The 21,808-nt window shown below is 51.3% G+C and overlaps 1 gene segment (V, D, J or C); it reads right to left on the reverse strand.

The window, feature by feature from the left end:
• The window catches only part of LOC115642216, a 47,106-nt gene extending 32,666 nt beyond the window's left edge, over positions 1-14,440 (reverse strand). Inside the window, 2 exon segments of the V gene segment in view lie at positions 13,941-14,169; positions 14,273-14,440. Coding sequence covers positions 13,941-14,169; positions 14,273-14,318 — 275 coding nt within the window.
• Positions 14,441-21,808: the final 7,368 nt, after the last annotated feature.

Here is a 21,808-nt window from a genome sequence, read left to right on the forward strand (position 1 = left end):
TGTTTGTATGGGGGCTTGAAGAACTGAGGTTGTGTGTGTATGTTTGTGTGACAGTGTGGGAGTGTTTATGCGTTCATATATGTTGGTATATATATCTGGGTTTGTAAGAATGGGTTTATTTCTGTGTATATTCGTGCTGTGTGTGTGTTAGTGTGTTTCTGTGCGCATTGATGTGTCTCTGTGTTTGTGTGTGTTTCTTTCAGGTTTTTTGTGCATGTTTGCAGTACAAAAGGGAGTGAGACGAACTCTTTGCATGACCGTGTCTGACGTAATGAGCAATTGCAGAGTGAAGGATGAATAAGGTGCATTTCGAAATGCTGCTGGCCTGGAAATACCTATAATCCGGGACCTGCATTTCTACCCGGGCCCCTTCTCTCCGATGCTCCCATCACGCGGTTCCTCACTGTCTGTGACTCATTAGCGCCCCCAGGCGGAGAACTTCTTCTGCAGCTGCCAGGAAGGTTTTTGTCCGAGCCCGGACTGGCTTCCCCTGACTGTGCGCGTCTCTCGCGCAGTGATACACGGCGGTGTCCTCGGGCTTCAGGCTGGTCATGTGCAGGGAGAAGCTGGTGCTGTCCTTGGAGGCGGTGAATCGGCCCTGGATGGAGGAGGCGTTGTGCTGTTTTTTTGACTCATCATAATATTCAGCCAGCCGCTCCAGCCCCTTCCCGGGCTCCTGTCTGACCCAGTCCCTCCAGGCGCTGCTCAGAGTGAACCCGCTGGTGGCACATTGCAGCGTGTGGGACTCTCCGGGCTTCTTCAGCGCTGGCCCCGACGGGTTCAGAGCCACCTGCCTGCAGGCCCCTGGGAGAGAAGGGAAAAGAGGCAGATTGTAAATGAAACCCCACATTAGCAATGGCTTCACCCCACCCCGCACGCACAGGAGAGTCTGACAAGCCGGAGACTGGTCTCGGCTGGAGACCCCACAGCAAAGGGACGACGGGGGGTGGGGGGCGGTCTGGTGTGGCAGGGCCGGGGGCACTCAGCCGATAGTGGGTGTTGGGCCTCAGTCTCAATAGGTGAGTCGGGAAGGGGGCTCCGGCTCCGAGTTTTGTGTCTTGCAGAGGGAGCCGGACAGGCTGCCTGTGAATAGAGGGTGACAGACTCATGGGGACAGCGCGGGGCATGGAAATCCTCTGCTCGCCGGAGGAGGGGCTCTGGCACTGAAAGGGTGTGGGGGGGAGTTGTGGTTACTGCGGTTAAAGGGACATTTAATAAACACCGCTCCGCCCCTCAAACCACACACCCTGTTGTAGGAAAGGGGGCTGGGGACACGAGGCAGAAGCAGAGGAGAGGTCGGTGAGAGCGAGAACATTGGTGGGTTCTGGGGAGATGGAGGGACATTTTTGGAGGGGGAGGGGGAGGGGACACCTTTCTGAGATTTTGGGGGTCATAGAGGAGTCCCAGGGCGTGCCCAGAGAGCGAACAGAAAAAGACAGCTCCGTCCCAGCTTTGCTGCTGCAGTGTTTATAAGATTACCCTGAAATTATAGGGCCTGATTTTCTTCTCACTCGCCCCAGTGCAAAGGCTCAGGAAATCAACAGATGGTAGCTCAGGGAACCGGAAGTCCTCTGGCCTCCTTGTCAATGAGAAACATGTCACCTGGAGACAGTAGAAAACAGGCTTCTCTCGCTCCCTCGGCTGGAAAACAGGGGTCACCCCGAAAGTTAATGGATTTCCAAACAATGTAAAATTCAAGTTTATGCAGGATAAAATGACAAGATCCTTTATAATATGCCCTAGGGTTCCGCACACTCTGTTTCTTGGAGAAGATAAAATTGCCCAGTTTTCCTTTAAATCTGACCAAGACCCTTACCCTGCTAGTGTGCCTAGCCCTAAATTTAACCTCTTTCCAAATCTGGACCTGAACACTGATCCATACACGAAATATTTGCCTGTACCCTAAAAATGCTAATTCTTCCTCTATCCTTGCAAATCCTGATTTAACCCCAAAGCCTAACTTTAACCCTGGCTCTCTAACTCTAAATCTCACATCTAATGTAACACTGACCCAGACACTAAAGCTAATCCGGGCCCTTCCACTTATATTTAACCATACTGAGCCTTACCCTTAGCCTTAACCATAACCCTAATCATACCCATATCTCTAACCTTAACCCTGCTCCTCACCTTAACCATACCCTTTATCTGTACCCCTAACCCTAATTTTAGGCATAACTCTAATCACAACACTTGGAGTTTTGCTGGTGTCTGTAGGAGTATTTTAATAAGATTGAGTTTTCCTCTCTTTAAATTTTGCTCAGTGACCTCTCGTTGCTAGGAGTGAGTGCGTTTTTTTCCACCAGATGCCCCAAGCCTTGGATTAATTGCAAGATTCTGCGCAGTGCCAGTTGCTTGGCCAGAGAGTAAAGTTTGGAATTGCAAAACCACTTGGGATCAATCCTGTGGAGACAGTGAGGGAGCTGCAGATTCTTGTCACTCTGGCGACAGGAAGAATGATACTGGCGTGCTTAAAATACCTGTTTTATTTAACGCATCCTATTTCCTGGTGAAAGCAATGGATGCAAGAATGCAGTTGTTATTAAAGGAGGGACAATAGAGTGCCCAGTTTTGTGTAGGTTCCCACTCACAGGGAAGGTTTTTCTCTGAGCTTCCACTCAGGGCCAGTTCTACTGTTTTTGCCGCCCCAAGCAGCACCCCAATTGCCAGTGCAGATGGAGGGGGCAGTGTGCTGTTAAGGTGACATGCGCATTTCTGCAGAGGTGGAAATTTGGAGGCAGCTTCTGTCTTCAGCCAGAAGAGAGAAGCTGCTCCCCCGGCAATTCAGCACGCTGCTTGGGGCAAAAACACAGGGACTGCCACCCCTTGCAGTTTGCCGCCCCAAGCACCGGCTTGGGATGCTGGTGCTTGGAGCTGGCCCTAGGTCAGAACCACCTGGGACTGGGCCCCTGGGGGAGAAGAGAAAAGAGGCAGATTGTAAATAAAGCTCAGTCACCCCATGAAACCGGTCATTAGTCTTGGTTTCAAGGAGTGAATGAAAATACCCAGGTAACAGTGGGAGAACCAGCCACACTGAGCACTTTGTACATCAGCCGGGGTGAGCTGACAGAAGACAGAAGTTTCACACACCACATCGATAGCAGCAGCAATAACACCCGCTACCCGACCCCTCCTGTGTATTATGGGGGATAAATTGCCTTCCAGAGCCTATACAAAGAAAACCAAATTAAGCCAAAGTGTCATTTTGCGCGTTGTTTTCAGACTATTGGCTGGTCACTGCGGAGATGGGGGGGGGGAGCTCCTCCTGAATATTTTCTTGCATTTTTGGTTGCACTTTTCCCCTCACCTTTTTATCTACATGCTCCCCATCCGTGGCCCCACAAAGTCAGGGGATCTCCTTCTCAACCTCCTCTTGGCCCTGGCCAAACTGGCCATCTACAACACCAGGGAGAGGAGGTGGCCAATGGGATTTCCTGCGACTATAGGGCCTATTTCCGTTCCTCTGTCTGCTCATGCATCCGGGCAGAGTTCCTCTGGTCGGCATCCACTGGCTCCCTTGACGCCTTCAAGGAGCAGTGGGCTTTGTCCGGGGTTCTCTGCTCGGTGTCCCCATCAGATTCCCTTCATTTAGCCCTATGACCTCACTCCCGATCCTGTTTTTTCATTAGTTGTCTCCCGTAATTACTTGGTGTCCCAGACCTCTGGGTCCTCCCCTTAGGCTGGGAGGAGGCCCTTTAGAAGTGGGCGGGCTTCGCCCCCCCACCCCCGCTGGATATCAATAGGACCAAACTGTTTCTCTGATTACTGCAGGGAGAGGTTTTAGGCTGAGCTCAGACCGGTTTCCCCTCACCGTGTCTCTCACACAGTGATACCGGGCGGTGTCCTCGGGCTTCAGGCCGGTCATTTGCAGATACAGCTCACTCTTGGGATCATCCCTGGAGATGGTGAATCGGCCTTTCACTGAATCAGGGTAATATGTACTACCCCCACCGGAGCTTATAGCAGCGACCCATTCTAGTCCCTTGCCAGGAGCCTGCCGGACCCAGCTCATGTAGGCGCTGCTGAAGGTGAAGCCAGAGGCTTTGCAGGAGAGGCGGAGAGAGTCTCCGGGCTTTTTCACATCCCCTCCCGACTCCACCAGCTGCACCTGGGACCGGACACCTGGGAATAAAGACAGATCATTAATATCGGTATAAAAACAGCGGTAACACAATATTCTTCTAACTCTGACAGTTATTCAGAGCAGGAAAATACCTTCCAAAGCTGCTACAGCGAAAATCACAATGAGCAAAAATCCCATTTTCTCTGGTGCTAGAGGGGAAAGTTCTCAGGGACTGGCTGGTCACTGCACAGACCCAGGGGCTGCGGATTGTGTCTCCGGATGCAGCCTAGGCAGAGAGATGCACAGATTTAAACAGGAAATTGTCTCCCTCATTTACATGCCCCCACTTTATAAGAGACACACTCCTGCTGCCCATGATCTAAGTAACTCGCCCTAGGGCTCTGGGTGTGGGAGTCAGACTGTCCCGTCCTGTGCGTCTGTGCAGAGCCAGCAGAGCTGGCTCCAGGCAGCAGCTTAGCAAGCAGGGGGCTGGACTTTCAGATATTCACAGGAATTTGGGGGAGGGTCCCTCACTGCCAATCAGAGCGAAGGATCTCCTGCTGAATTGCCACAGATCACGATCGCTGCCTTTTTATTTTTATTTTTGGCTACTTGAGGCGGTAAAACCCCTGGAGCTGGCCCTGGTGCTAATTCTGACACTGACACTGCATCGAAGGGTCGTGTCATTATCTTTAAAAAATTGTACCTGAATGAAAGGATTTCTCCTGGCTCAGATTCGTTTCCAAGGGGGCAGGGGTAGGAGAGAAGAAGGGGAAAGCCGGGCTAACCCTTAAAGGGGTATTTCATGGCTCTCTGTCCCGGTGCGTCTCCCTGAGTCCCACTGGCTGTACTGCAGTGCAGGCAGGGCCGGTGCAACCATTTAGGCGAACTAGGCGGTTGCCTAGGGCGCCGAGATTTGGGGCTGCCAAAAAGCGCCCCCCAATTTTTTTTTAAATGGTTGAGCAGCCGCTGCTGCTGGGACAGAGAGGGAGTCTGAGCTGCCAGTGGCAGCCGGCAGCCCAGGGGGTCCCTTGGGTCAGGGCGTCCCCTGGGTCAGGGCGCCACCGCGGAAGCCGGCAGCCCAGGGTGTTCGGAAGGGGCGGCAGGGGTAGCTCCCGTGGAGCTGCCGCAGTTGTGCCTGCGGACGGACGGTCAGCTGCTCGCGCGGCTCTGGTGGACCTCCCGCAGACACCACTGCTGCAGCTCCCCCGGAGCTGCCTAGCTGCCCAATCAGCGCATAGTGGGGGTGAGGGGAGGGTTGAGGAATGTTCAGTGCCCCCCTTAGAAATGCTAACAAGCTTATTAGCGAAGTTTTGATGTACTTGATACATGCTATTAGATCCTCAATTAGGCATCAACGAGATAATTTAAGAGTAAATGTCTTTTTGTTTGAAGTACCACGGGACACTAATCTGTCCGTTGCCCTCTCCCTCCTGTGTTACTGCTTGAAGCAGAATCCTGGGTAACAGTAATGGGGATGCTGGTAAAACCTTTTAAAATATTTCCCCTTTATAAAGCCACATTTTTAATACAATTTTAAAATTAGATCCCATAATTTCAAGGCATCGATTTCCCGTTTGGACAATTAAATTGCAATTGTCGGCATGAACATCATTTTAAAGCTGGGTTTTGAAAATCTAATTTAACTTCAAAAATTAATGACCAAAAGATGGGCATGTGAAGTAAGGTAAAAGTAATTAACCGAGGGTCTAGCATTCACTCCCAACACCGCAAAAGGGCTGAGGGATTTCCAAAGAACTCCGACCCCACTACAGTGTATCATTCAAACGTGAGAACATAGTTACTGCAGATAATAAATAATAAGTTACTGGGTTGGAAATAGATCTTTGTGGAAGGGAAAGCAGGAAACTTGTCTTTCTGATTACAGAATTATTTTGCTTCTGGATCCATTAAAATCATAACCGATTTTTTGGGGGAGGGGATGTGGGGAAGAAACTCTTTTCTCTACTAGGTTTGTTCATAGGCAGCAGAAAAGAAAAGTTAACCGGCTTTGCACAGAACTGAAACCTAAAGGTCTCTCCTCCCTCCTTCTCTGCTCTGAGCCCTCTGGGCTATTCCAAGTTAATTGTCATCGAATTGCCCAGCAAAGGAAGAGATAGTGGCAGCAATTAGACATAGCCCCCCCCCCCCAGTTCAGGAGTCATTAACACAATACAAAGATATGCTGCATGCTTTCCGTGCCCCCAGGCCTAAGGAGGGACTGGGGGCAAGAGGAGCAGGGCTGAGCCCCTAGGGAGTGAGCCCCAGAGAGCCAGTGCCCAGGAGGTTGAGAGGGCAAGGGGCTGCAGGGGCGTCCCCACTACTATTTAAAATGCAGATCCCGCAGTGGTACCTCTCCATGGGACAGAGCCGGTTCCTCACAGAAGCTTCTGTCCAACAGCTCTTCCTTCTGCAGCTGCTCTTTGTGCTCCAGCTCCATCCATGGCAGCTGACCCCCCTGTCCTGACTGCAGCCAACCCCTCATCCCCTGCCCTGCCTCCAGTGAGCCCCACACCCCTTCCCCTGCCTCCAGCCAACCCCTAACCCCATGCCCTGCCTCCATCCAGCCCCTCACCCCCTGCCCTACCCGCAACCACCCCTGCTGCACCCCCTGCCCTGCCCACAGCCAGCCTCACATCCCCTGCCCTGTCTCTAGCCAGCCCCACACCCCTGTATCCAGCCAGCTCCTCACCCCCTGCCTGCAGCCAACCCCACACCCCCTACCCTGCCCGCAGCCAGCCCCACACCTCCTGTCTCCAGCCACCCCACACCCCCTGCCCTGCCCACAACCAGCCCCTCACTCCCTGCCCTGCATGCAGCCAGCCCCTGCTGCACTCCTTGCCCTGTCCATAGCCAGCCGCACACCACCTGTCTCCATCCAGCCCCTGCTGCAGCCCCTGCCCTGCTTGCAGCCAGCCCCACACCCCCTGTCCGGCACACAGCCAGTCCCGCATCCCCTGTCTCCAGCCAACCCCACACCCCATCTCCAACCAGCTTCGCATCCCCTGCCCTGCCCAGAGCCAGCCAGTCCCACACCCTGTCAGGTTATTCAATTATTTTCATTAAATATGTAGGCTAAATAATGAAATTAATAATTTTTCAAGCCGAATATGTATTAATTCTAATGAACGATGCCACATTATGCAGGATTCATTTTTCAACGTTTATAATAAGCAATGCTCTGAGGGGAGGGGTGGGGGCAGAGGGCACAAGGTGGAAGTTTCACCTAGGGCGCAAAATATCCTTGCACCGGCCCTGGTTGAGAATCAAGCGCCTTCTTTTGGAATCACCCTCTTTGAACAGCACCTTCTTTTGGAAAAGCAGCAAAGAGTCCTGTGGCTCCTTACAGACCAACAGACATATTGGGGCATGAGCTTTCGTGCATGCATCCGACGAAGTGGGTATTCATCCACGAAAGCTCTTGCTCCAATATGTCTGTTAGTCTATAAGGTGCCACAGGACTCTTTGCTGCTTTTGCAGATCCAGACTAACATGGCTACCCTCTGATTCTTTTGGAAACAACCTCTTTTAACAGTATTGGGACAACATTGAGAAGGAAGCAGCACAGAGGACCAACGGACACAAATTTTGAATCTGATATAGATTTGCATGACAGGGAAGCTGCTATAAATGTGGGGTGTCTTGCAGAGGACCCTACGTCTTGTCAACATGGGAGCATTGATCCAGATTGGCAGAAGCCCAGCTCCACCCCAACCCCCATCTAACTCACCTGGCTAGTGAAGTTAAGGGGGGCAACTAGTTCATAACAACAACAAGACAGAGTGTTTGTGCATGTATGTGAGAGCATGAGTGTAATATAGATCATATGAATGTGATACAATGTTGATTGATACATGTATTACCAATGAATGTGATGTTGCCTTATTCCCCCTGAAAAGATCCTGTGCAGTACTTTAAGTACAACAATCCCACCTCCCCTGCACCCAGACTCCCCCCCTCCGCCGCTGAGCTCCAACCACTTTCACTTGGTCCCCTCTGCAGACTCCCATTGCCCCTGCACCTGGCACCTCCCTGTGTGTCCAGATCCCCCACTGAGCTGCCTGCACCCAGACTGCCCCCCCACATAACCCTCTTACCCCCATCTGGATACTCCCACACTAAGTCCCTCTGCACTGGGATTCTGCTGCTGGGCTGAGCCTCTCTGCCCATATCTGGTGTGCCTGACACAAAAAGGGCAAGGCCCTAGGGTGTTTCTGGGGCAGGCCTGGCCTTTGTGCTGGGTCAGGGTCAGGTTCAGCCTCACCACCAAGTCCCTGTCCCAGGGATCTGGGGGAGGCTGCAAGGATCTCCGACCTCTGTGGCCTGTGCTCCCCACTGCTATGGTGGAGCTTCCACATTTATTTATTGTAAAGAAAAAAGGCAGAATTTTAAAATATTATGCACAGAGTTTGATGCAGAATTCCCTCAGGAATATGGGGTGCTGTACAGCTGTGATGGTGGGAGTGTGAAGTGGGTGCTGGACAGTAGGAGATCTGTGGGTGGGGGAGCTGGGCAGGGGGTATGGTGTGCAGGGTGCTATGTAGTTGTGGTCAGATGTCAGCAGGAGAGGTCTCTAGGCAGGGGGTGCTGGGCATGGGGATCTGTGGGTGGGTCTCTGGGTGAGGGGGCACTGGCATAAGGGCAGGGCACTGGGCCCAGGGGCAGTGTGGAAGGGGCATGCTGGCAGCTCAGGGTTGAGTGGGCCAGTTTGCATCTAGCAGTTTAGGGTTTGTAAACAGTGCCCTTGTACTGGGCTGAGTGGAGCCACTCCCCCTGCGCTGCGTCTCATTGCCCCCAACTGGCCCCTCACTCTGTGGCCCACCCCCCATCACATGCCCTATTTCCACAATGGAGGCCCACAGATATGTTTGGTGCCGGACTCACGAAAAGTTAATCGGGCCCTGCAGCCACCAGCTGTTTTAATCAGGCCTATTAGCTCCTGCTGGGAAGCAGGGCCTGGGGCTTGCCCCATTCTGGTGCTCCAGCTGGGGAGCAGGGTTGGGGGCTGGTTCGTATGTGTAGCGGGGCAGCCCCAGCCTTGATCCCCCTCCCACCCTCCAAACTCCTTGATCCCAGTCCAGAGCACCCCCCTTCGCCCCAAACCCCTCATCCCCAGCCCCACCCCAGAGACCGCACCCCCAGACAGAGCCTGAACCCCTTCCTGCACCCCAATCCCCTGTCCTGATCCCCTTCCTTCTCTCAAAACCCCTTGGTTCCAGCCCAGTGCACCCTCCTACACCCCTAACTCCTCATCCCCAGTCCCACCCCAGAGCCCGTACCCCCAGCCAGAGCCCTCACCCCCTCACCTGGCACCTCACTCACCTGCCCCTCACCCCCTCCCACACCCTGAATTCCTAATTTCTGGCCCCACTCTGGAGCCCTCACTCCCTCCCCCACCCCAATTTTGAGAGCATTCATGGCCCAACATACAATGTCCATACCCCAATGTGGCCCTCAGGCCAAAAAATTTGCCCACCCCTGTGCTAGGACCACAAGCAGCACCAAATCTATCACCGCTGAGCATCATCATCAAGATCATTTACTTAGTTAATTTTAATAAGCAATGACGTGTAGACAGAAGCTTTCTCCTGTTTGTGTTTAAAGAACTTGTGTGACATGGACGCTACGTGTTTCTAAACCATCCCCAGGATGTAATATTGAGGGATAACAACAAAAACAATAACAAAATATTTCTATTCCCACTGACTTTCAGACAAGTATCAGCATTCACGCTGAAACACAGATCTCCATTCCCATGACTACTCGTGTTCCCTTTCATATCCCCACCCTCCTTCGCACACACTGGAGAGAGAGAGAGGGAATGTTCTCAGGGAATGTCCCGTAGACAGTTACACTGAATGATGCTCAGACAGTGAGGGTGGGTGAGTGGCTCCATAATGCACCATGGTACTAGGCTCTCAGACTGGCTGGAGACCCGTTCATTGATGAGGCTATAGAGGTGAGACAATGTACAGGGCAGGGAGTCAAATAAATCTATAAACAGACATAACCCAGCTCTTTGGCATTGACCAACAGGGATTTGGGGAGCAGCCTTGTTCATTTTTATAGCTGCCAGGGTTTGTGTTTTCACCACTCCTGCTTTCTATCCCCACACGGGAACTGAGAGGTGAACATGGGACTATTTGGGCTTCTGTTTGGCAGATAATAATTCCTTTTAACCCATATCAGAGTCTGTGTAAGGGGACTGTTGTTGCTCTGACTTGTACATGATGATCAGTGGTTTAGGGAAGCATCTAGAGCAGAGAGAGTCCCCCAGAGTGGGGACATGTTAGCCCCTGCCCTAAGTGACCACAACAAGGTTGGGGGTTGAGCCCCGCCCCCCAGGAATCCTGGGCCCAGCCTTGTTGGGGTTACGAGGACTCCGCCACACAGGAGAGTGGAAGGGAGGCCCTCGAGGTCAGGCAGGGCTCTGGGTAAAGGAAGTGGGAGCGAGGACTCAGACTCTTTTGCTTGCCCACTTCACTGGCATAGTGTATAAGCCAGGAAAGTTCCCCACACTAGAGGGACCATCCCCCGCTTACACCTGTAATAGAAGATTTGGGACTGAGTGAATCCCCACCACGCCCAGTGCGGGACACCCTGTTCCCGGGTATCTCCGCCTCCTATGGCTCTAGATCTGACTGAACAGCTGGGTTCAGTTCCCCCATTTCAAAGGGAGGAAATTACTGTCTCCTGTGAGCTCCTAGCGCAGCCTGTCAGCATCAAACCAGCTGGGACATTCTCTGCTAATCACAACAGGAGGTTTTTGTTTGAGCTCAGATCGGCGTCCCCTCACTGTGCAGGGTGTGTGTCTGGCGGTGTCCTCGGCTCTCAGGCCGGTCAATTGCAGATACAGCAGGTTGCTGGAAATGTCCCTGGAGATGGTGAATTGGCCTTGTCTGTGTCGCTATGTCGCTGTAGTATGTGCTGCTCTCACATTTGAAAAGGGGCTGGGGGAGTGGATGGGGAGATTCCAGGGGACCGGTTAGCAGAGCCGGCTCTAGGCACCAGAAAACCCAGCACGTGCTTGGGGCGGCACATTTTCAGGGGCAGCATTCTGGCTATCTTTTTTTTTTTTTTTCCTTTGGGCCATAAAACTTAGAGCCAGCCCTGGCAGCAGCAGAACGTCATGTGCTGGGAGTGCCCTGGGGCTGCTGCAGTTCGCACCGAGGGGGAGCAGCACCTGCACCTTCTGGCTGGGCTGGGCAGACTCCGAGCAGGGGACACTTGGGCTGGTGGCCACCCCACAGGGTACACGGACCCACCTGCAGGTGCCACAGAGTGACCACCCCCCAGCGCTGCGGCTGGGGTTAGGTGAAGCAGCCAGAGCCACCCAGGGACTGCGGCAGGGTGGCCAGAAGCAGCAGCAGCAGCGGGGCCATAGAGGGGGGGCACTTCCATGCGGGGCCCATGTCCCACTCTCTGGGATTCTGCTCCCTCTGGGGCAACCAAAACTCTTTTTGTTTGGGGCAGCAAAAAACCAAGAGCCGGCCCTCCCATGGGTAGGGCTGGTGCAAGGATGTTTCATGCCCTAGGGGAAACTTCCACCTTGTGCCCCCCTCCCCAAGTCCTGTGGCAGCTCTCCGCCCCCCCCAGGTGTCCCCCCCATGACAGCTCCCCGCCTCAGCTCACCTCTGCTCTGCCTGCTCCCACAATTACGCTTTCACCGCTCCACTTCTCTCGCCTACCAGGCTTGCGGCGCCAATCAGCTGTTTGGTGCCGCAAGCCTGGGAGGGAGAGAAGCAGAGCGGGGCGTTGTGCTCAGGGGAGGAGGTGGAGCAGAGGTGAGCTGGGGCGGGGAGTGGTTCCCCTGTGTGCCACCCTCCCTTACTTGCTGCAGGAGGCCCTCTCCTCGCCCCGCTCCCCCAGGTCTCTCTGCTGAAATGCCGATGGCAACCGGGGCAGCCGAAGATCCGGCCGCCATGGTCGTTGCCACCGAAGGACCCGAAATGCCACACCCCAAATGCCAGCGCCTTAGGCGACTGCCTAGGTTGCCTAATGGGTTGCACCAGCCCTGCCTGTGGGACAAGATGTCCTGATGTGATCTCCCAATTTGGGAGCCTGGATCCAGACAGCCTGGTCTCCAGGTGTGACACCTGTCCACAGCACTAGCTGAGGCCAGTGAGAGATACAGGCCCTGAGCATCTTCTGGCGATTAGGGTCAAGGTGTGTCAGGATAAATGCCCAAAATATGAGGTAGCCCAAACCATCATTCCTGTCTTGGTGAGTTTCTGGGTGCACTTTTCAGTGTGCAGCACAAGGAAACGGAGTGTTTAAAATCCCTTGGTGGAAGGGGCTGGGAGAAGGTGGGATGTAGGGGAGAAAGGGGGTTGGCTCCTGAGACCCCAGTCTGGGCAATTCCCCATCTGTCTCATCCCCTTGAGCAGGGACTGTGTGTTCCAGTCAGCTGGTGCTTTAGACATTCGCTTTCCCTTTTTGTGCTAGTCCCGGCTCTGCTCTGTGTCACTGTTTCTCTGGCGCAGTAACAGGTGCTAATGTTTGCAGCTGTCAGCGAGCGGAGCTGGAGATAAACTTCATTCTTCCGAGTGTCCCTGGTGACGGTGACACAAGGTGTGAGAGCTGAGTTATACTCTGTGGTTCCCCCGTTAACTGTATGTCGGTTAAACCCCATCCATTCCAGCCCTTTCCCAGGGGGCAGGCACAGGGGCAGATCTAGCTTTTTTTGCCACCCCAAGCATGTCAGGCAGGCTACCTTTGCAGCGCGCCTGCGGGAGGTCTGCCGGTCCTGTGGCTTTGGCATACCCAATGCTGAATTGCCACCGAAGCCGGAGGACTGATGAACCTCCCGCAAGCAGGCTGCCAAAAGCTGCCTGACTGCTGCCCTCACAGGGACTGGCAGGGCACTCCCAGCGGCTTGCCGCCCCAGGCATGCGTTTGGAGCGCTGGTGCCTGGAGCCACCGCTGGTTGCACACATACAGAATTGGAAATGACTGCCCGGGATGGAGTACTGCAGAAAGGGATCTGGGGGTCATAGGGGATCACAAGCTTGATATGAGTCAACAGTGTAACACTATTAAAAAAAGTGACCATCATTCTGGGTTGTATTAGCAGGAGTGTTGTAAGCAACCCACTTAATTGTCCTGCTCTAATCCACACTGATTAGGCCTCAACTTAAATATTGTGTCCAGTTCTGAGTGCCACATTTCAGGAAAGAGGTGGACAAATTAGAAAAAGTCTAGAGAAGAGCAACAAAAATAATTAAAAGTCTAGTAAACATGACCTGTGAGGGAAGATTGAAAACTCTGAGTTTGTTTATTCTGAAGATGAGAAGACTGAGGGGGACATGATAACAGTTTGAAAGTACATAAAAGGAGAAATACAACGAGGAAAGCAACAAATTATTCTCTTTAACCTCTAAGGATAGGACAAGAAGCAATGGACTTAAATTGCATCAAGCGAAGTTTGACAATAGGAAAAACGCCCTAACTATCAGGATGGTTAAGCACTGCAATAAATTTCCCAAGGAGGTTGTGGAATCTCCCTCACCTGTCAGGGGTGGTGCCTAGATAACACTGAATCCTGCCATGAGTGCAGGGGACGGGACTAGATGACTTCTCCAGGTCCCTTCCAGTCCCAGGATTCTATGATTCGATGGATGGATATTGAGCTCTGAAACCTGAGGACAGATCTGTTCTTCACTCTGGTTGCAGCTCCCGTGCCCGTGCCCAGGGCCGGATTGTCTGGGGAAGTGCTGCCCCCGCGCGGCGCATGGCGGAAGGGCGGTTCTGCCGCTCGGGTTTTTGTACGAGCCCTGTCGGGGTTCCCCGCACTGTGTGTCTCGCACAGTAATAGCGGGCGGTGTCCTCGGGCTTCAGGCCGGTCATCTGCAGATACAGCAGGTTGTTGGGGTTGTCCCTGGAGATGGTGAATCGGCCTTTGACTGCATCAGCGTAGTATGTGCTGCTCCCACTGCCGCTGCTGATCCGGGCGACCCACTCCAGCCCCTTCCCGGGAGCCTGGCGGACCCAGCTCATGTAGGCGCTGCTGAAGGTGAAGCCGGAGGCTTTGCAGGAGAGGCGGAGAGAGTCTCCGGGCTTTTTCACATCCCCTCCGGACTCCACCAGCTGGACCTGCGACCGGACACCTGCGAATAACAATTGGTTATGGGGAACATGAGTTCCTCGGGCAATAGCACAGTAATCCCCCGCCTCCCCAATACATCCAGTCCATGGAAAGGGAGAACGTACCTTCCAGACATGCTGCAGTGAGAACGAGGTACAACCAGAGCCTCATTTCCCCGGGGGCTGGAGGGGAACGTTCTCAGGGACTGGCTGGTCACTGCACAGACACGGGTGGCTGCGGACTGTGTCTCTTAAGTGCAGTCTGGACAGAGAGGGGCAGATTTAAACAGGAAACTCTGACCGTTATTTGCATATCCCCCTCCTTATAAGAGACACCCAGCATCTCCCAGCGCGAACTCAGTTCCTTGTGCGCAGTTCAGAGAAGAGGCGGCACTTTGTCTCCGTGGTACCGCCCTTGTCTCAGTCGGAGCCTCCTGCTTGGCCATAAGGAGACCAACTGCTATTGTCTTTATCCCTCCTCTGGCTCCCACTCCTAACCGTGACCCTGAGGATAAACTCCACCTTCATATGTGTCTTAACCGGAAAACTACATGAATACCTTACTTAGCACATCAAATCCTGATTTACCCAGAATGCAATTCTAACACTGAACGTAAATTCTAATCTGAATTCTCTCTGTGCTAACAGGGAGTTTTGTTCCTGTTTTTGTAACTTTGAAGCTGAGCCTAGAAGGGAAAGGGAATCCTCTGTGTTTTAAATCTATTTATTACCCTGTAAAATTAGCTTCCATCCTGATTTTTGCAGGTGTGGTTCTTTTACTTTTTTTTAAATACAATTCTCCTTTTAAGAACCCGATTGTTTTTCAATGTCCTAAAAACCAAGGGGTTTGGTCTGTGCTCACATTGTAACAAATTGGTTGGTAGATTATTCTCAAGCCTCCCCAGGAAAGGGGGTGAAGGGGCTTGGGGGATATTTTGGGGAAATAGGGACTCCAAGTGGCCCTTTTCCTGAATTTTTGTCTAAATCATTTGGCGGTGGCAGCAATAACATCCAAGGACAAGGAAAGGATTTATGCCTTGGGGAAGTTTTTAACCTAAGCTGGTAGAAATAATCTTAGGGGTCTTTCATGCAGGTCCCCACATCTGTACCCCAGAGTGGGGAGGGAAACCTGACAGAGCCACATTAACCACATTGTCCAATAAAGTTGTGAGGTAACAAAATAAAGCTCTGTAATCAATCACAACCATTGCAGTGTCACTCATAGACCAATCCCTCACCCTTCAATAGATTTACTGGGGAGAAAATACCTTCCAAAACCACAGCAATGAAAACTAGGAGACAAGGCTAATTTTTCCTGCTGTTCAAGGGTAATTTCTCAGGCAATTGGCAGTGGGCTGCAGATTGTCTCCCCTGGTGCAGCCTGGGAGGAGAGAGAGACAGATTTAAACAGGAGACTCTCACTTTTATTTGCATATCACTCTGTTTATAAGACATACAACTTCTGTTGTGCAGCAAGCTTAGTTTTTTTTTATCTGGGACTCAGGTTACGTCTACACTACAGGGTAATTTCAAATTAACTTAAACCGGTTTTATAAAACAGATATTATAAAGTCGATTGCACGCTTCCACACTAGGCACATTAATTTGGCGGTAAGCGTCCATGGTCCGAGGCTAGCATCGATTTCCGGAGCGTTGCACTGTGGGTAGCTATTCCGTAGCTATCCCATAGTTTCTGCAGTCTCCCCTGCCCCTTGGAATTCTGGGTTGAGATCCCAGTGCCTGATGGGGCAAAAATCATTGTCGCGGGTGGTTCTGGGTACAGCCTCACCCCTCCCTTCCTGAAAGCAGCAGACAATCATTTCGCGCCTTTTTTCCTGGGTGAACTGAAAGTAAACGCCATAGCACAGCAAGCATGGACCCTGCTCAGATCAATAGCGCAATCGTGGACATTGTAAACACCTCGCACATTCTCGTGCTGTCTATGGTGAACTATGAACTGCAAAGGCAGGTGAGGAGGAGGCAGTTACGGCAGCACGGCGACGAGAGTGATGAGGACACGGACACTGATTTCTCCCTAACCGTGGGCCCCCGCTCCTTGGAGCTCCTGCTGGTAATGGGGGAGGTTCTACTCATTCAACGCCGATTTTGGGCCTGGGAAACAAGCACAGACTGGTGGAACTGCATAGTTTTGCAGGTGTGGGACGATTTGCAGTGATTGCGGAACTTTTGCATGCGTAAGAGCACTTTCTTTGAACTTTGTGACTTGCTTTCCCCTGCCCTGAAACTCCATAATACCAAGATGAGAGCAGCCTGACAGTGGAGAAGTGAGTGGCGATAGCCCTCTGGAAGCTTGCAACGCCAGACAGCTACCGGTCAGTTGGGAATCAATTTGGAGTGGGAAAATCTACTGTGGGGGCTGCTGTGTTGCAAGTAGCCAAAGTAATCATTAAGCTGCTGCTATGAAAGGTTGTGAACTGAGAAACGTGCAGGTCATAGTGGATGGCTTTGCTGCAATGGGATTCCCTAACTGTCGGGGGGGGGGGCGATAGATGGAACCCATATCCCTATCTTGGCACTAGAGCACCAGGGCACCCAGTACATAAACCGCAAGGGGTACTTTTCAATGGTGCTGCAAGCACTGGTGGATCACAAGGGACGTTTCACCAACATCCACGTGGGATGGCCAGGAAGGGTTCATGACGCTCACATCTTCAGGAACACTACTCTGTTTAAATGGCTGCAGCAAGGGAATTACTTCCCAGACCAGAACATAAAAGTTGGGGATGTTGAAATGCCTGTCGTTATCCTGGGGGACCCAGCCTACCCCTTGATGCCATGGCTCATGAAGCCATACACAGGCAGCCTGGACAGTGGTCAGGAGCTGTTCAGCTACAGGCTGAGCAAGTGCAGAATGGTGGTAGAATGTGCATTTGGCCATTTAAAGGCGCGCTGGCGAACGTTACTCACTCGCTCAGACCTCAGCCAAACCAATGTCCCCTTTGTTATTGCTGCTTGCTGTGTGCTCCACAATCTCTGTGAAAGTAAGGGGGAGACCTTTATGGCGGGGTGGGAGGCTGAGGCAAATCACCTGGCCGCTGATTATGCACAGCCAGACACCAGGGCGATTAGAAGAGCTCACCAGGAAGCGGTGCGCATCAGAGAAGCCTTGAAAACGAGTTTCATCACGGGCCAGGGTACTGTGTGACTGCTGTGTTTGTTTCCCCTTCATGAACCCTCCCCCTTTTATTGACTCCTCCTGTAAGTAACCCACCCTCCCCCTTCGATTACAGCTTGCTTATGGAAATAAAGTTACTATCGTTTAAAAAGCATGTATTCTTTATTAAAAGTCATTCCCTGTAAGCAATCCACCCTCCCCCTTCGTTTAAAAAGCATGTAATTCTAAAAAGAGGAAGAGAAATAACAAGGTATCCAGGAGTGGTTTGGGAGGAGGATAGGAGGGAAGGAAAAGGCCATTAAGCACATTTCAATGTAATGACAGCCTTTTGGTTGGGCTGTCCACGGGGGTGGAGTGGGTGGGTGCACAAAGCCTTCCCCCACGCGTTCTTACATGTCTGGGTGAGGAAGACATGGAACATGGTGAGTACTGAGGGTGGCAAAACAGGGGCTGCAGCGGCACTCTGTGACCCCGCTGCTCCTCCTGAAGATCCACCAGACATGGGAGGATGTCAGTTTGATCACACAGCAGCCCCAGCGTTGCATCCCGCCACCTCTGATCTTCCTGCCGCCACCTCTCATCTCGAGCGTCTCTCCTGTCCTCATGTTGGTCCCTCCTGTCCTCACGTTCACTGGCATCTTTCCTGTACTTTGCTACCACGTCCTTCCATTCTCTCAGATGAGCTCTTTCATTGCGGGTTACTTCCATGATTTCTGAGAACATTTCATCTCGCGTCCTCTTCTTCCTCTGCCTTATCTGAGCTAGCCTTCGGGATGGAGTCGGGAGGCTTGAAAAATGTGCAGCTGCATGAGTGTGGGAAAATAGGGAGAGAAGGACTATAAAAGATACATTTCACAGAACAATGGTTATACTCTTTCACAGTGAACAACACTATTCACCTTACATAGCACATGTGATTTCACTACAAGGTCACATTTGGATTCGTTTAGTATTTAGTGCCTGCGGCTGTGGTGTAACAGATCAACACAGACGCAGGTCCGGGCATCACAATTCAGCTTGCATGCTGTCATGGTAAGGCATATAAGGCATATAGCTTCTCCCTGTGCTGCTTCTTTCCTCTTAACAAGGAGCAGCAGACGCCAACCCCTCCCCTCCCCAATCCAATTCTCTAGAATTGCTTTACCCCTCCCCTCACCACAGGGCTGGTATCATGGAAGATCTCTGTTAATCATCCCCCTTTCTCCTCCCCCCTCCACCACGTGGCTGGTAGCTGGGAAGATTCCTGCTGGCCAAACGCTAAAAAGCTCAGAGCTATCCTTTCTCCCCTCCCCCATCTCAATGTCCTATTACTTAAATTCCTTAATTTCAACCAGGTTATCATGAACGATATCACTCTGCTGAGGATAACAGAGCGAGATAAAGAACGGATATTTCTTGAATGCCTGCAATCACCGGGACCACACGCAGCTAGGCTTTGTCATGCAATGATACCCGATTACTTGCTACATGCCTGGCGTGGTAAAGTGTCCTACCATGGTGGACGGAACAAGGCTGCCTTGCCCAGAAACCTTCTGCAAAGGTTTTTGGAGTACCTCCAGGAGCGCTTCATGGAGATGTCCCTGGAGGATTTCCTCTCCATCCCCAGACATGTTAATAAACTTTTCCAGTAACTTTACTGCCTGCTAATGCATGCCAAGCCCTCATGGCAAATCAGTCATTAAAAAACACTTGCTTTTAAACCATGTTTGATATTTACAAAGGTACACTCACCAGAGGTCGCTTCCATGGCTTCACTGTCTGGGCTAGTGGCTTGGGAGGGCTGGGAGGGTAATTCCGTCTGGGTCACAAAAAGCTCCTGGCTGTTGGGGCTAACGGAGTGCTGTGTGCTCTCTGCAAGGTCGTCGTCGTCCTCTTCCTCCTCCTCATCTTCCCCCTCCACTGAATCCTCAGCCATGCTTGAGATTACAACCCCCACCTCGGAATCCACGGACAAGGGGGGGTAATGGTGGCGCAGCCCCCTAAAATTGCATGCAGCGCAGAGTAGAAGCAGCAGGTTTTTGGCCCTGACCCGGATCTTCCCTTTGCTGCTTTGGTTTTCTGGCAGGCTTGTCTGAGCTCCTTCACTTTCACTCTGCACTGCACTGAGTCCCTGCTGTGGCCTTTTCCCATCATGGCCTTGGAAATTTTTTCAAATGTTTTTTCATTTTGTCTTTTGGAACGCAGTTCTGTTAGCACAGAATCCTCTCCCCATACAGCGATCAGATCCAGTACCTCCCGTGCGGTCCATGCTGGAGCTCTTGTTCTATTCTCAGGAGACTGCATTGTTACCTGTGCTGATGAGCTCTGCGTGGTCACCTGTGCTGATGAGAGCTCCACGCTGGCCAAACAGGAAATGAAATTCAAAAGTTCGCGGGGCTTTTCCTGTCTATCTGGCCAGTGCATCCGAATTCAGATACCTGTCCAGAGCGGCCAGTGGTGCACTGTGGGATACCGCCCGGAGACCAATAACTTCGATTAGTGGTCACATTAACCCTAAATCGAGATGGTAATACCAATTTTAGCGTTACTCCTCTCGTCGGGGAGGAGTACAGAAATCGATTTAAAGAGCCCTTTAAATCGATGTACAGTGCATTGTAGTGTGGACGGGTACAGCTTTAAATCGATTTAACTGCGTAGTGTGGACCAGGCCTCACAGAGAAGGAGCTGGATTTTCCCTCTCTGATACGACCTCCTGAATTGCCAGTATCAGAGCATGATTGGCTTTGCACTTCCTACCTCGTTCTGAGGAGGTCAAATTCGCATCTTCTTTATCCCAACCCAAACCCTAAATTTAAGGATGAACTTTAACCCCAAATTTAACATTTACCTAATCCTAAAAGGAAATGTAAAACCTAACCTTACCCTAAATCCTTACAGTAGTGCTAAAAGTACCTCTAACTTCAGGGGTAAACTCTAACCCCATCTTTTGACTTTTACCCTACCTTTAATTTTAATTTATACTTTGAACCTAATGGTACATCCTGAACCTTAGCCTAACCACCATATAGGTAATTTCTAACCCTATATTTTAAGACTCACCCAAACTGAATTGTTCACCTAAATCCTAAAAACTTACTCCAATTGTAATTCCGAGAATAAACTGTAACTCTAAACGTCAAAGCTAAAATAAAATGTGTAAACTTAACCCTAACCCTAACCTCAAGCACTTATCTTTAACTCCTACTCTTAACCCAAATTTATGCCCTATCTCTACATCCTGTCAGACTAACACTAATTATTACTCTAAACCATTATTTTAACCCAAAATGTAGTCCCGGTCTTAACTCTAAACTTTATCCTTCCCTAAGATAAACTCTAAGCCAGGGATCAGCAACCTTTGGCACGCTGCTCGCCTGGGTAAGCACCCTAGCTGGCCGGGCCGGTTTGTGTACCTCCCACATCCACAGGTTTGGCCAATAGTGGCTCCCACTGGCCACGGTTAGCTGCTCCAGGCCAATGGGAGCTGCGGGAAGTGGGAGCCAGCATATCCCTCATCCCACGCCATTTCTAGCAGCCCCCATTGGCCAGAAGCAGCAAACCATGGCCTGTGGGAGCTGCGATCAGCCAAATCTATGGATGCAGCAGGTAAACAAACTGGCCAGGCCCACCAGGGTGCTTACCCTGGCGAACCACATGCCAAAGGTTGCTGATCCCTGCTCTATGCCCTAAATAGTAAATCTTAGCTGTAGATGGATAGAATTTAATTCTGAGGTTATTAATGGTGAGTTACTTTATACGGCAGAACAAAGAGAGTCAGCTAATATTTTACAACCTTCCAAGCAATAATGCCAATAGTCAATTGCAGTGGATAACCTTGTATTTGGGAGAAGATCTGGTTGGCCATCAGGTGGGATTTGAAAGTGTTTCTTGTGATTCCACAGTTTAGATTGGTATGGTAGTTTGCATGGCAGATTTTTGTCTCTCTGTGGCACATAAAATTTCTTTTTAACTGTATGAACATTGAGAATAAAATGTTTGGGACCTTGAGTCTCATCAAATGTTCCCAGGCAGAAAGACTATGACCTTTGCGTCTCTGCCTTCTGTGGACAGGGATTTGAAAAATGTTGGGTTGGCACCTCAGTTAATGTGGGAAAAGGTGAGTAGTGTGGGGAAAAGCCAGTTAAACTTTATAGGCCCATATGCATATCCTATGAAGGTCAGTAGAAAGACAACTTTTCAGAGCAAGGGACATTGTCTTAGGCCAGTGGTTCTCAACCTATTTACCACTGTGGGCCACATATGCAGCTCGCTATGTGTTATGTGGGCCACATCCATACAATATATATAGTAACTCTATGGCCCTGTGGATGTCACATGGGTGACAGCTGTGTGCTGATTGGGCCACAAGGGCCCACCGGCAGCATGTTGAGAACCACTGGCTTAGGCCATGTATTCATGAACCTGAGTCAGCAAAGGTCTGTTGCTGTTGCTTGACATTTCGATGCATATGTTCTCACCACAGGACGGGAGTGCTTGTTTCCTCAAGTGTATGGTTAGGCTTGTCTGGGCCTGTATGTTTATGTATG

Source organism: Gopherus evgoodei, unplaced genomic scaffold (genome assembly GCF_007399415.2).
Source record: "Gopherus evgoodei ecotype Sinaloan lineage unplaced genomic scaffold, rGopEvg1_v1.p scaffold_39_arrow_ctg1, whole genome shotgun sequence".
NCBI lineage: Eukaryota > Metazoa > Chordata > Testudines > Testudinidae > Gopherus > Gopherus evgoodei.